At 45.7% G+C, this 15990-nt stretch overlaps 1 protein-coding gene across 21 annotated transcripts in view; it reads right to left on the minus strand.

Moving 5' to 3' along the window:
- LOC110533185 (teneurin-3) overlaps positions 1–15990 on the minus strand; it is a 411381-nt gene that overhangs the window by 124255 nt on the left and 271136 nt on the right. For all 21 annotated transcript variants that reach the window (XM_036933615.2, XM_036933616.2, XM_090187570.1 and 18 more), the window contains 2 exons: positions 15360–15598; positions 1355–1474 (listed from right to left, as the gene is read on the minus strand). In XM_036933615.2, coding sequence (XP_036789510.1) covers positions 1355–1474; positions 15360–15598 — 359 coding nt within the window. The remainder of the gene's footprint in view (positions 1–1354; positions 1475–15359; positions 15599–15990) is intronic.

Here is a 15990-nt window from a genome sequence, read left to right on the forward strand (position 1 = left end):
GTGTGTGTGTTACAAAGGTGTATGTGTGTTGGTGTGAGAAAGGGATCGATAGAGAGAAACATTGCTGTGTAAGACAGCTACAAAAAGTGTGTGTGTGTTATTAGAGCTGTAGTGTGTGTCCGATGAGGATACAGTGTGTGTCTGGAGGTCAGTGGCAAATAGAGTTTGATAGAGTGACTGCATTATGAGGTGTTCAGTGGGAGTGTGACCCGGCTGGTAGTCTTCACACACGCGCACACACACATACACGCACCATTTGGCTGGTGGCTGGGCTATGCCTCTGGATAATGGGCCTGGATGAATGATGGCAGGGTGTGTGTGTGTGAGCGTGTGTGTGTGTGTGGGTAGAGTCTTCAAAACACTATCTTTACACAAAGCAATCTGAGGACATTCACACTTTAGGAGGCTCTTTCTCTAGGAGAAAGCTAAGTGCAATGTTTAGTGAATAAATCAGAACAGGCTTAACGCAGATGTGAGAGGGGGTTTATCCCACTGACTATGCATTCTCCTTGGGTTTCTCCATACAGACACAAGCTCACCTACACAGCCGCCACAAAAACAGCACTAAAAGAAAGAGCTATAAGGGCCTCCTGAGTGGTGCAGTGGTCTAAGGCACTGTGCCACTAGAGTTGGGTTCGAGTCCAGGCTCTGTCGCAGCCGGTCGCGACCGGGAGGCCCATGGAGCACCATTGGCCCAGCGTCGTCCAGGTTAGGGGAGGGTTTGGCCGGCAGGGACGTCCTTGTCCCATCGTGCACTAGAGACTCCTGTGGCGGGCCGGGCGCAGTGCACGCTGACACGGTCACCAGGTGTATGGTGTTGCACATTGGTGCGGCTGGCTTCCAGGTTAAGCGGGCATTGTGTCAAGAAGCAGTGCGGCTTGGTTGGATTGTGTTTCGGAGGACGCATGGCTCTCGACCTTTGCCTCTCCCGATGAGACAAGACTGCGATGAGACAAGACTGTAACTACCAATTGGATAACACAAAATTGGGGAGAAAAAAAATGGGGTATAAAAAAAAGAAAGAGCTATAGGGTGGCAGGTAGCCTATCGGTAAAGAGCCAAAAAGTTGCTAGTTCAAACCCCCAAGCAGAATAGTTGAAAAATCTGTCACTGTGCTCTTGAGCAAGGCACTTAACCCTAATAGCTCCTGTAAGTTGCTCTGGATAAGAACTTCTGTAAATGACTATGTCAAGTGTGAGAGGTACAGTATAACCTTGTCAGTGTGGTTAAACACTGTGTTACTATGTGGTCAGATCACTGCCCTCTCTTCTAATACTGGGACTTAAAGCCTCTGGCCACTATGCACACAGGGCCCAATGAGTCGGTCGGTGTTTGTGTGTTCTAGCCTCCTTACCGTTATCAGCAGACAGTGCGGTGATGGTGTTGGGTGTGGTGTCTGACTTCCCCTGACCGTTCTCAAAGGTGTAGCCCTCTGTCTCCTGCATCTGCCAGTTCAGACCAAACAGATGCATGGCTACAATAGGGGGAGAGAGAGAGAAAAGACTTGTTACTCTCAGTGGTCGAGGGCTCAACAACATGCACGCACGCATACACACGCATACACACGCATACACACGCATACACACGCATACACACACACACACACACACACACACACACACACACACACACACACACACACACACACACACACACACACACACACACACACACACACCATAAAGACAGATTACCTAGCAGCGAGTCAGAGATAGGATGCCTCATCGAACTCTATCAGATAAAAAGACAACAGGAGAAACATCCCTCCATCGATTATGGTTTGGGTCCTAACAAGCTCTCGGATTGGCCGGACCCTTCAGGGTGTGTATATATCTGAATCTGTGTGTGGGTGTAGGAGGTGAGTTGGGAGTTGTAGAAAGATAATCTGTCAAAATAAGAGCAGGTATTGTTGTTTGAAAAATCCAATATGCTAACCTCGGCCCTGAGAGGAGAGAGAGATGGAGGGAGGGAGCTGGAGAGATGGAGCCACGCAGTTTAGCGCGTTAACATCAAGACGGCCCTCTGGCTGGATATAATTCAATCCCACACCTTTCTCTCTCCTTCCCTCTCTCTCCCCCCTCCTCTCCATTTCGCTCTCTCTCTGAGTGCTTCTGCGAGAAGCCACACTAAAAGTGAGGAGACACGCGAGATGAGCCAGTTTCTAGTTTTTAACACTGTTTCAGCGCCGTCTGGAGCTGTCATGGCTGCCGAGGGCTTTAGTAGGAGCCAGACATGATGGAGGCCTGAGGACTGTGACTCAGAGAGTACTGGAGGGCCAGTAGTAAGTCTGGTGAGAATGACTGTTTAGTACCAACAGCACGCACGCACGCACGCACGCACACACGCACACGCACACACACACACACACACACACACACACACACACACACACACACACGTGTCAGTGTGTGTGTGTCCTGTGTGAGTAATAAGCCTGCCTGGCTGCACACTCTAGCTCTAATGAGGGGAGTTTAGTCGTGCACACAGACCCCTGTGGTTTTCTACCTGAACACACACTCACAACCACCTATAAATCACTATAAAAGTAGGGGATGTTGGTGTATACTGGCTGTGTGGTGGGGAGTATGTGTGTTCTGTATACGTGTGTGTATTTGTGTGTGTGTTTGCTGGTTGTAGGATATCTAGACATTATAGCTGGAGGGAATGGAAGCGAGAGAGAAGGAGGGTAAGGGACAGAGAGGTCAAATGGTGGAGAGAGAGAGAGGTAGAGAGAGTGAGGGGAAACAGAGGGGTAGAGAGAAGAGGGAGAATGTGTAGGGTAAGCTGAGGGAATCCTCTAGCATTGGGCCAGAGTGTTTTCAACCAGAGTCCCCCACAGTTTCAACCAAGCCTTCTCTCTCTCTCGCTCTCTCTCTCTCTCTCTCTCTCTCTCTCTCTCTCTCATTAAATTAGAGTGGTGTGGTGCTGGGGAAGGCCTCCTGCGGTTGGCAGGACCAGAGGGTCATGGGAGAAAAGTTGGCGGATCGACACCAAGTGCTGCCAGAGTGGAGCATGCTGGGAGGCCCTCAGACAACCTTTACACAACCACGAGAAAACCGTTAAACAATGTTGAGATATCCATCTCTGAGCTAGGTTCGCCAAAACATCATCAAAACCCTTCGAGCTTGAATCAAACACCAGTCTCTGGGCCTCTGAGAGCGAGAGAGGGGGAGAGAGAAGGCATATAGAGATAGATCGAGAGCAAGGGAAGCATTGGAAAACCAGACGGACAAAGAGAGACAGGTGTGGACGTGGATGGATATTGGAGTCTTCAAAGCATTTCTATTTGTTGAAAGGTCAACCTTTTCAGACTGAGAGGAAGTCACGAGGCTGGTGGAGGTCTCATTTAGCAGCACTTTCATTTGAAAGACAACCATTAGGCATCCGTCTACACGTTCATTCATTTTGCTTTCCAAATGTAATACAGAATGCCATTACTTCACTAATGATAGTTCACATATCTGTACAAAATCTGTGCAAAATGGATGCAAATCCACCCCCAGAAATACAAGTCTACTGTTGCATGTCAGTTGTAATATCATTCTGGATTTTTCTATCCATCTAACCAAGGTTTCAGTCTAATGCATCCAAAACAGGGGAAATATGGGGATGTCAGTGTTTTCCGGATGATTCCGGAATGATTTCCAGGACCGGAATTCTATGAATGAGAAATCAGACGGGAGAATTCTTCCCAAAACTCTGGAGAGATGGGAGATTTGTTAACGGTGCGCACGGCTACACCGGGAGAAGAGCCCATTGAGATTTTGCCCGTTTTTTTCCGCTGGAGAAAAGCATGTGTGTGTGTGTACCTGTTTTTGTTGGGGTGTGTGTGTACCTGTTTTGTTGGGGTGTGTGTGTACCTGTTTTTGTTGGGGTGTGTGTATACCTGTTTTTGTTGGGGTGTATGTGTGTACCTGTTTTTGTTGGGGTGTATGTGTGTACCTGTTTTGTTGGGGTGTGTGTGTACCTGTTTTGTTGGGGTGTGTGTGTACCTGTTTTTGTTGGGGTGTGTGTATACCTGTTTTTGTTGGGGTGTGTGTGTACCTGTTTTTGTTGGGGTGTGTGTATACCTGTTTTTGTTGGGGTGTGTGTGTACCTGTTTTTGTTGGGGTGTGTGTGTACCTGTTTTGTTGGGGTGTGTGTGTACCTGTTTTTGTTGGGGTGTGTGTGTGTGTGTACCTGTTTTTGTTGGGGTGTGTGTGTGTGTGTACCTGTTTTTGTTGGGGTGTGTGTGTGTGTGTACCTGTTTTTGTTGGGGTGTGTGTGTGTGTGTACCTGTTTTGTTGGGGTGTATGTGTGTACCTGTTTTTGTTGGGGTGTGTGTGTACCTGTTTTTGTTGGGGTGTGTGTGTGTGTGTACCTGTTTTATTGGGGTGTATGTGTGTACCTGTTTTTGTTGGGGTGTGTGTGTACCTGTTTTTGTTGGGGTGTGTGTGTACCTGTTTTGTTGGGGTGTATGTGTGTACCTGTTTTGTTGGGGTGTATGTGTGTACCTGTTTTTGTTGGGGTGTGTGTGTGTGTGTACCTGTTTTTGTTGGGGTGTGTGTGTGTGTGTACCTGTTTTGTTGGGGTGTATGTGTGTACCTGTTTTTGTTGGGGTGTGTGTGTACCTGTTTTTGTTGGGGTGTGTGTGTGTGTACCTGTTTTTGGTGGGGTGTGTGTGTGTGTGTACCTGTTTTGTTGGGGTGTATGTGTGTACCTGTTTTTGTTGGGGTGTGTGTGTATACCTGTTTTTGTTGGGGTGTGTGTGTGTATACCTGTTTTTGTTGGGGTGTGTGTATACCTGTTTTTGTTGGGGTGTGTGTGTGTGTACCTGTTTTTGTTGGGGTGTGTGTGTGTGTGTACCTGTTTTGTTGGGGTGTATGTGTGTACCTGTTTTTGTTGGGGTGTGTGTGTATACCTGTTTTTGTTGGGGTGTGTGTGTACCTGTTTTTGTTGGGGTGTGTGTGTGTGTACCTGTTTTTGTTGGGGTGTGTGTGTGTGTGTACCTGTTTTTGTTGGGGTGTGTGTGTACCTGTTTTTGTTGGGGTGTGTGTGTGTACCTGTTTTTGTTGGGGTGTGTGTGTACCTGTTTTTGTTGGGGTGTGTGTGTGTGTGTACCTGTTTTTGTTGGGGTGTGTGTGTACCTGTTTTTGTTGGGGTGTGTGTGTGTGTGTACCTGTTTTTGTTGGGGTGTGTGTGTGTGTGTACCTGTTTTGTTGGGGTGTATGTGTGTACCTGTTTTTGTTGGGGTGTGTGTGTACCTGTTTTTGTTGGGGTGTGTGTGTACCTGTTTTGTTGGGGTGTATGTGTGTACCTGTTTTGTTGGGGTGTATGTGTGTACCTGTTTTTGTTGGGGTGTGTGTGTGTGTGTACCTGTTTTTGTTGGGGTGTGTGTGTGTGTGTACCTGTTTTGTTGGGGTGTATGTGTGTACCTGTTTTTGTTGGGGTGTGTGTGTACCTGTTTTTGTTGGGGTGTGTGTGTACCTGTTTTGTTGGGGTGTATGTGTGTACCTGTTTTGTTGGGGTGTATGTGTGTACCTGTTTTTGTTGGGGTGTGTGTGTGTGTGTACCTGTTTTTGTTGGGGTGTGTGTGTGTGTGTACCTGTTTTGTTGGGGTGTATGTGTGTACCTGTTTTTGTTGGGGTGTGTGTGTACCTGTTTTTGTTGGGGTGTGTGTGTGTGTACCTGTTTTTGGTGGGGTGTGTGTGTGTGTGTACCTGTTTTGTTGGGGTGTATGTGTATACCTGTTTTTGTTGGGGTGTGTGTGTATACCTGTTTTTGTTGGGGTGTGTGTATACCTGTTTTTGTTGGGGTGTGTGTGTGTGTACCTGTTTTTGTTGGGGTGTGTGTGTGTGTGTACCTGTTTTGTTGGGGTGTATGTGTGTACCTGTTTTTGTTGGGGTGTGTGTGTATACCTGTTTTTGTTGGGGTGTGTGTGTACCTGTTTTTGTTGGGGTGTGTGTGTGTGTACCTGTTTTTGTTGGGGTGTGTGTGTGTGTACCTGTTTTTGTTGGGGTGTGTGTGTACCTGTTTTTGTTGGGGTGTGTGTGTACCTGTTTTTGTTGGGGTGTGTGTGTACCTGTTTTTGTTGGGGTGTGTGTGTACCTGTTTTTGTTGGGGTGTATGTGTGTACCTGTTTTTGTTGGGGTGTGTGTGTACCTGTTTTTGTTGGGGTGTGTGTGTACCTGTTTTTGTTGGGGTGTGTGTGTACCTGTTTTTGTTGGGGTGTGTGTGTGTGTGTGTACCTGTTTTTGTTGGGGTGTGTGTTCTGTGTGTTGTAGCAGATGGGTCTACACGGCCCCAGGTGAAGATAGAGCAGACTGAATGGGAGATAAGGATAGTGTGAGGGAGAGACAGGTGGGGGTTGGCACACACACGTGCACAGACACACTCACACACAGATATGGTTATCTGTACGTGTGTGTGTGTGTGTGTGTGCGTGCATGCGTGTGTGTGTTGGTCTGCTTTATTTGTTATCAACCGCTCGTCCCTCGGCCATGTTCCTTACACTCTCAAACAAACACAATCAAAACCACAACAACAACAACAACCAAAACAAAACCCCAACAACAACAACAACCACAACCAAAACCACAACAACAACAATCATGTCAACTTCTCCAGGGTGGTTCAAGGCCACTATTGATTTCCACACTTTTCACAAATCATACCCAGTTGTGATTGGTCCATTCTCAGTGTTTGAAGCACACTGTGTTGCTGTCCTCCTTTTCTCTGCTCTTTTTGCACTCTTCATGCATTTCTGTTGTTGTCAGTCCTGAATTTGTTTTTCACCCGAAAATAAAGTATCCCCAAAGCAACACAGCCCAGTAAAATATTTGAACACGATCAAATGATTATTTGATAAACAAACATACAACAATGAACTTTCCTAGTCAGTGAGAAATAAAGAACAAACGTGAAACAGAGCAAGAAATAGGCACTCACTCCTTGCTTAAAATAGTTGAGCATCTAAATGTTGAATTTAAAAGTAGGCCATGATAGGAAGAAGTCATGCATTTCTCCCCCATCTTCCAGTTACACAACTGATGACATAACCAGTAAACGTGATTTATTTCCTCCCAGGTCTCTTTGTATGTCTAATGTGTATGAAAGTGTTCCTCTGTACATGTGGAAAGCAACGCAAAGTATTTATGGGTGGCTGGGGAGGATGAGAGTGTTTTCAGAAAGTGGGGGGAGAAAGATAGAAAGAGAGAGTGAGAAAAGGGGGGAGAGAGAGAGAGGGATGAGAGAGAGAGAGAGAGGAGGGGTGGAAAGTGTTCAGAACAAGAAAAAAAATGAGAGAGAGAGAGATCGAGAGAGAGAGGGAGAAAGAGAGGCAGAGAGAGAGAGCGAGAGAGCGAGAGCGAGAGAGAGAGAGAGAAAGAGAGAGAGAGGATAGAGAGAAGTGGGAGAAGAAAAGTGTTCAGAACAAGACCCTTACTATATATTTGGCATCTCCAAAGTCTGAGGTGTTAACCCCAAACATCCCTTCACCTACAGTAGCACTGTATAACAAAGGGATGGGCGTAATACGTGTGTGTGTGTGTGTGTGTGTGTGTGTGTGTGTGTGTGTGTGTTGGCCTATCTACCATCGACCCTCTCCATCCATCCAAGTGGGGTATTCAAAAATTAAGAGCAGGTTGGCAGAGAGGAATGGGGAGAGTGTGAGAGAGATGTAGAGCGAGAGTGAGAGAGAGAGAGAGAGAGAGAGAGAGAGAGAGAGAGAGAGAGAGAGAGAGAGAGAGAGAGAGAGAGAGAGAGAGAGAGAGAGAGAGGGAGGGAGGGAGGGATGGAGAGGGAGGGAGGGAGGGAGGGAGATGGAGAAATATAGTGTTAGAGAATTATAGAGAGATGGAGAAAGACGTGAAAGCACGTTCATATAGAGATAAGAAAAATCCCCCTACATAGTGCACGACATTGGGCCCTGGTCAAAAGCAGTGCACTATATACAGTTTACCTACACCTCAGCCAAATACATTTAAACTCAGTTTTTCCCAGTTCCTGACATTTAATCCTAGTAAAAAATTCCCTGTCTTAGGTCAGTTAGGATCACCACTTTATTTTAAGAATGTGAAAATCCTGGTAAAACCCTGGATCATTGTTATTCTAACTTTCGCGACGCATTAAAGGCCCTCCCCTGCCCTCCCTTTGGAAAAGCTGACCACAACTCCATTTTGTTGCACCCAGCCTATAGACAGAGACTAAAACAGGAAGCTCCCACGCTCAGGTCTGTTCAACGCTGGTCCGACCAATCTGATTCCACGCTTCAAGACTGCTTCGATCACGTGGATTGGGATATGTTCCGCACTGCGTCAAACAACAACACTGATTCGGTGAGTGAGTTTATTAGCAAGTGCATCAGCGATGTTGTACCCACAGCAACTATTAAAACATTCCCAAACCAGAAACCGTGGATTGATGGCAGCATTTGAGCGAAACTGAAAGCACGAACCACTGCTTTTAACCAGGGCAAGGTGACCGGAAACATGACCGAATACAAACAGCTATTCCCTCCGCAAGGCAATCAAACAAGCTAAGCGTCAGTATAGAGACAAAGTAGAGTCGCAATTCAACGGCTCAGACACAAGAGGTATGTGGTAGGGTCTACAGTCAATCACGGATTACAAAAAGAAAACCAGCCTTGTCGCGGACCAGGATGTCTTGCTCCCAGACAGACTAAACAACTTCTTTGCCTGCTTTGAGGACAATACAGTGCCACTGACACGGCCCGCTACCAAAACCTGTGGACTCTCCTTCACTGCAGCCGTCGTGAGTAAAACATTTAAACGTGTTAACCCTCGCAAGGCTGCAGGCCCAGACGGCATCCCCAGCCGCGTCCATAATTTGCAAATAAATTCATTAAAAAAATCCTACAATGTGATTTTCTGGATTTTATTCCCTCATTTTGTCTGTCATAGTTGAAGTGTACCTATGATGAAAATTACAGGCCTCTCTCAGCTTTTTAGTTGGGAGAACTTGCACAATTGGTGGCTGACTAAATACTTTTTTGCACCACTGTATCCACATCACTTTCCTACCTCATGATGCCATCTATTTTGTGAAGTGCACCAGTCCCTCCTGCAGCAAAGCACCCCCACAACATGATGCTGCCACACCCATGCTTCACAGTTGGGATGGTGTTCTTCGGCTTACAAGCCTCCCCCTTTTTCCTCCAAACATAACGATGGTCATTATGGCCAAACAGTTCTACTTTGGTTTCATCAGACCAGAGGACATTTCTCCAAAAAGTACGATCTTTATACTGTCTATTGGTCCCCCTCAACCTTAAAGCAACGGTCCCCCTCAACCTTAAAGCAACCAGCATTTGGTGACAGGAAAGTCATTGTTGTTTGTGTGTGTGTGTGAGGGTGTGTGTGTGTGTGTGTGTGTGTGAGGGTGCGTGTGTGTGTGCGTGTGTGTGTGTGTGCGTGTGTGCGTGTGTGTGTGTGTGTCTGTGTGTGTGTGTGTGTGTGTGTGCGTGTGTGTGCGTGTGTGTGCGTGTGTGCGTGTGTGTGTGTGTGTGTGCGTGTGTCTGTGTGTGCGTGTGTGTGTGCGTGTGCGTCCAAAAGCTTTCATTATCGGGCCATAAAGTTGAGCCATGAAATATTAGAACATTCTTGAATTAAATTAGTCAAATTAAAGATGCACTCTGGGATCTTAAGCACAACAAATTCCTAACATATTGCACAAATGTAACTTGTAATATATCATACAAATTGCAAAATTCGTAACATATCGCACATAATTGGATGACGTAGTACACTTTAGGCTCGTGAGCACGACTTTCAAAACTACTGGCTGAAATTATACACAAGTTAGAGAGTTCATCTTTAAGTGTGTTTGTGTGTTTTAAAGTTAGTTTGTGTTAGTGTTTGTGTGTTTTAAAGTTAGTGTGTGTTAGTGTTTGTGTGTTTTAAAGTTAGTGTGTGTTAGGTGTGTGTTTTTAAAGTTAGTATGAGTGTGTGTGTGTGTTGTAAAGTTTGTGTGTGTTAGTGTGTGTGTGTCGCAAATCTCCTCATAACTGTCTTCATGGTCTCATGAATTCTTCATTAAGGGTCTTTCACGTCATTATCAGGACTGACTCCGTATGAGGTGATCACTGAGTAAGCATGTGTGTTTCTCCATCACTACAGAAACACATAATGAGGTTTGTAGAAAGACAACAGTGTCCTTCTCCACCAACGTATTCAGTTAAAAGGCTACAGAGAAACTCAATCTGAGGGTGGATGGTAATGATTGTCCCCTACAGGGAGCTGTAGAGATTAGCTCTCCATATTTTACCATAACTTAGCTTTGGTTGGCGAGGCGCCCTACTGTGGTTCTGGTCGGGACATAAATGTTGGAATGATTGGCGCTGGGGCGGAGTGTGTATGCACGCCACTGCACGCACGGACACACACATACACAGCCCGCTGACACCCCACTGACACAGCAACCATTTCCTGCTGGGTTGGATTCCATCATTAGCTTTCTGGTCGGAAGAGAACGTGTTGTTGTCGCTGCACTGAACAGGTCATTCGGGGTCTTTCTTCCTTCCTTTCAAGCCTACTGGGCAGCATGACATATTAATAATGTATCTTCCTTGGTGAGGATGAGGTTATGGGAATCACTGGCGGTTCAGAATAGCGGATGTGGAGGCAAAGGGTTTGTATTCTGTGAGTCCTAGTGTATGTATGTGTGTGTGTACTGCGAGCATAATACGTGTGTGGAAGAAAGAGAGAGCACTGCATGCACTTATGTATGTGTGAATATGTGTGTGTGTGTGTGTGCAAGTGTGTGTCCTCCCTCACCCTATCTGAGTGACGGACAGGCCCAGAGGCCCATTAGCCGCTGTATTGACAGAGGGGGAGTACTGCTCAAGTGCTGCTAAGTGGACAGCAGACAGATAACATGGTAGCGTCCATCTAGTCGGTCTCTAAGCCTCACAGCTCTATAGTCCACACTGAGGTGTGAGGGCTTCTTGTTCTGTTCTGGACAGCTGCGGGGCTAGATCCATCAGTCTGGACTGACCACTACAAACGGTCAACTGGGCTTACTGTTCCTACCCACTGTGTGTGTGTGTGTGTGTGTGTGTCTGCAGGCGAAAGAGAGAGAGTCCAGTTATCTAGCTACTACACAAAAATACAGGTCTATTGTTTGCAGGTGTGTCTGAATCAACATGATTAATTTCCCTCCATTTCTCTCTCCCTCGGCAAGCGGTATCGATGCACCAAGTCTGGAACCAACCATGTCCCTGAACAGCTTCTACCCCCAAGCCATACGACTGCTAAATAGTTAAATAGCTACCCAGACTATCTGCATTGGCCCTTTCTGCATTAACTTTTTTTGTTACTCATCACATACGCTGCAGCTACTATTTACTATCTGTCACTTTATTCCTAGTTATGTACATACACATCTACTTCAATGATCTCGTACCCCTGCACATCCACTCAGTACTGCTGCCCAGTGTAGTTATGTACATACACATCTACCTCAATGTCCTCGTACCCCTGCACATCCACTCAGTACTGGTGCCCAGTGTAGTTATGTACATACACATCTACCTCAATGTCCTCGTACCCCTGCACATCCACTCAGTACTGCTGCCCAGTATAGTTATGTACATACACATCTACCTCAATGACCTCGTACCCCTGCACATCCACTCAGTACTGGTGCCCAGTGTAGTTATGTACATACACATCTACCTCAATGACCTCGTACCCCTGCACATCCACTCAGTACTGGTGCCCAGTGTAGTTATGTACATACACATCTACCTCAATGTCCTCGTACCCCTGCACATCCACTCAGTACTGGTGCCCAGTGTAGTTATGTACATACACATCTACCTCAATGACCTCGTACCCCTGCACATCCACTCAGTACTGCTGCCCAGTGTAGTTATGTACATACACATCTACCTCAATGAGCTCGTACCCCTGCACATCCACTCAGTACTGGTGCCCAGTGTAGTTATGTACATACACATCTACCTCAATGACCTCGTACACCTGCACATCCACTCAGTACTGCTGCCCAGTGTAGTTATGTACATACACATCTACCTCAATGTCCTCGTACCCCTGCACATCCACTCAGTACTGCTGCCCAGTGTAGTTATGTACATACACATCTACCTCAATGTTCTCGTACCCCTGCACATCCACTCAGTACTGGTGCCCAGTGTAGTTATGTACATACACATCTACCTCAATGAGCTCGTACCCCTGCACATCCACTCAGTACTGCTGCCCAGTGTAGTTATGTACATACACATCTACCTCAATGAGCTCGTACCCCTGCACATCCACTCAGTACTGGTGCTCAGTGTAGTTATGTACATACACATCTACCTCAATGACCTCGTACCCCTGCACATCCACTCAGTACTGGTGCCCAGTGTAGTTATGTACATACACATCTACCTCAATGACCTCGTACCCCTGCACATCCACTCAGTACTGCTGCCCAGTGTAGTTATGTACATACACATCTACCTCAATGTCCTCGTACCCCTGCAGATCCACTCAGTACTGGTGCCCAGTGTAGTTATGTACATACACATCTACCTCAATGACCTCGTACCCCTGCACATCCACTCAGTACTGCTGCCCAGTGTAGTTATGTACATACACATCTACCTCAATGAGCTCGTACCCCTGCACATCCACTCAGTACTGGTGCTCAGTGTAGTTATGTACATACACATCTACCTCAATGACCTCGTACCCCTGCACATCCACTCAGTACTGGTGCCCAGTGTAGTTATGTACATACACATCTACCTCAATGACCTCGTACCCCTGCACATCCACTCAGTACTGGTGCCCAGTGTGTAGTCAAGTTATCATTACTCATTGTGTATTTATTATTACCTGTGTTATCATGTGTTTAACTTCCTATTATTTCTCTATTTGATTTCTCTCTACATTGTTGAGAAGGGCCTGTAAGTGAGCATTTCACTGTTAGCCTACAGCTGTTGTTTATGAATCCTGTGATAAACAACATGTGATTTGTCTCTCTCTACAGCAGAGATCCAACAGAGTGGATGAGGGGGAAGAGAGTTCCTTCCCGCTATAGCTGAATGTGCATGGTGAATACTAATACAATCAGATCTCTCTCTCACACACACACACACACACACGCAAACACACACACACATTCTCTATGAGCAATAGCTGTGGCATTTGCTATCTATCACAGCTAGTCACAACAACTGGATAGAGGCATCGGGGTACTTTGGCAACACACTCCTGCGCGCATGTGTGTGTGTGTGTGTGTCAACAATACTCCTCCGCGCCAGCTGGAAACTGAAACTATTCAGGGTTTATAATCAAAGGCTGAGCAATCACTGTGCTTGTTTAAGGCTGAGCATGTGTCCAATGTCATTGATAGGAAATGCTATCACTATCAGATTGGCATTTACAGCGCTGTCGAAGGAATGTAAACTAAAGCAAAGCGGAAGAGCCCTGGGGCCTCAGCGATAGACAGCTGTGGTTGGTTACTGCTTTGTCTGAACCTTATGTACCCGTTTCATGTGGTAGATGCTAGATTTGGGGGGTGTGTGGTTTTAAAACATTGGAGTTTGTCACCTGAGGTAACCTTACAGTGTGCGATGACTACTGAATGGTTACCCAATTTACTTTCACAGCTGATCCAACGGTTACCTACAGTTGAAGTCGGAAGTTTACATACACTTAGGTTGGAGTCATTAAAACAACTCCACGAATTTCCAGTTTTTTATAGTTTTGGCAAGTCGGTTAGGACATCTACTTTGTGCATGACACAAGTAATTTCTCCAACAATTGTTTACAGACAGATTATTTCACTGTATCACAATTCCAGTGGGTCACTAAGTTGACTGTGCCTTTAAACAGCTTGGAAAATTCCAGAAAATTATTTCATGGCATTAGAAGCTTCTGATAGGCTAATTGACATAATTTGAGTCAATTGGAGGTGTACCTGTGGATGTATTTCAAGGCCTACCTTCAAACGCAGTGCCTCTTTGATTGACATCATGGGAAATTCAAAAGAAATCAGCCAAGACCTCCTCAAGTCTGGTTCATCCTTGGGAGCAATTTACAAACACATGAAGGTACCACATTCATCTGTACAAGCAATAGTACGCAAGTATAACCACCATGGGACCACGCAGCCGTCATACCGCTCAGGAAGGAGACACGTTCTGTCTCCTGGAGATGAACGTACAAATGAACGTAAAAAGTGCAAATCAATCCCAGAACAACAGCAAAGCACCTTGTGAAGATGCTGGAGGAAACGGGTACAAAAGTATCTATAGCCACAGTAAAATGAGTCCTATATCGACATAACCTGAAAGGCCGCTCAGCAAGGAAGGAGCCACTTCTCTAAAACCACCATAAAAAAGCCAGACTACGTTTTGCAACTGCATATGGGGACAAAGATGGCACTTTTTGGAGAAATGTCCTCTGGTCTGATGTTGTGGTGCACTTCACAAAATAGATGGCAACATGAGGTAGTAAAATGATGTGGATATATTGAAGCAACCATCTCAAGACATCAGTCAGGAAGTTAAAGCTTGGTCGCAAATGGGTCTTCCAAATGGACAATGACCCCAAGCATACTTCCAAAGTTGTGGCAAAATGGCTTAAGGACAACAAAGTCAAGGTATTAGAGTGGCCATCACAAAGCCCTGACCTCAATCCTATAAAAAAATTGTGGGCAGAACTGAAAAAGCGTGTGCGAGTAAGGAGGCCTACAAACCTGACTCAGTTACACCAGCTCTGTCAGGAGGAATGGGCCAAAATTCACCCAACTTATTGTGGGAAGCTTGTGGAAGGCTACCCAAGTTGACCCAAGTTAAACAATTTAAAGGCAATGCTACCAAATACAAATTGAGTGTATGTAAACTTCTGACCCACTGGGAATGTGATGAAAGAATTAAAAGCTGAAATAAATCACTACTATTATTCTGACATTTCACATTCTTAAAATAAAGTGGTGATCCGAACTGACCTAAGACAGGGAATTTTTACTAGGATTAAATGTCAGGAATTGTGAAAAACTGAGTTTTAATGTATTTGGCTGAGGTGTATGTAAACTTCCGACTTCAACTGTACATATGTTAATTTGACCCGTATTGTCGCAGCAAAATAATCCTACAGCAACAGGATTTTTACATTTAGTCCATCATTTTGATTGAAAAAGGCTACATGAAAAGTGCAATACTGTTAATGTAACCACGTGTTAGTGTCGGTTTTCAGTGAATTTATGTCAATCGTGTAGCTCGTCTGCATTCAGGAAAATTTGCAGTATCAAAAAAGTGTTCAAATTAAGATCCTACATCTGTATAAGGTATCCACTACAGAGTGAGTGTGTGTGTAGGTGCATACACTGTAGCAGTACTATCCTACCTATGCAATAGCAGAGCAGGACAGACAGCAGGACGGACAGTCCCACGGCGCTGAGAGCAGTGCATCTCCAGGAGCAGTACTTGGAGGACTTCTTGAACTTGAAGGCGGAGCGGGAGAGGGTGTTTCTGGGTAGGGGCCGTGTGGGCGGCGAGTAGACGGAGCCCGTTGCCATGGTGTAGCCTGGAGTAGCCGTGCTGAACAGAGGGGTCGTGCCAGTGCCTGTCTTGAAGAGGAAGTGCCTGGAGAAGAGGAGAGGAGAGAGAGAAATAAAGAGAGAGGGAGAAGGGGGGTGAGAATGGAGACTAGACAAAGTAGGAGATTGAATGGAACTACATCGGCTACTAAGTTCTAGCCTGGTCCCAGATCTGTCTGTGCTGTATAGCCAACTCCTATATAATGGTCATTATTTGGCAAATTCGCATAAACAGATCTGGGACCAGGTTCCAGTTTAAAACACAAACAAAGTAACAGCTACAGTAGCAAATGAAGTAGACAGTTAGTAGAAAATAACCACAAACAAACAAACACTTGAAGGCCTTTGAAGTCTAAAACAGGAAGCATATGAACACGGAACAGACAAAGCATTCCAAAAATGTTATGGAAAGACATACAAGGACTGCTGTTTTCTTTG

Source organism: Oncorhynchus mykiss, chromosome 10, assembly GCF_057628025.1.
Source record: "Oncorhynchus mykiss isolate SJ-2025 chromosome 10, ASM5762802v1, whole genome shotgun sequence".
Lineage (NCBI taxonomy): Eukaryota > Metazoa > Chordata > Actinopteri > Salmoniformes > Salmonidae > Oncorhynchus > Oncorhynchus mykiss.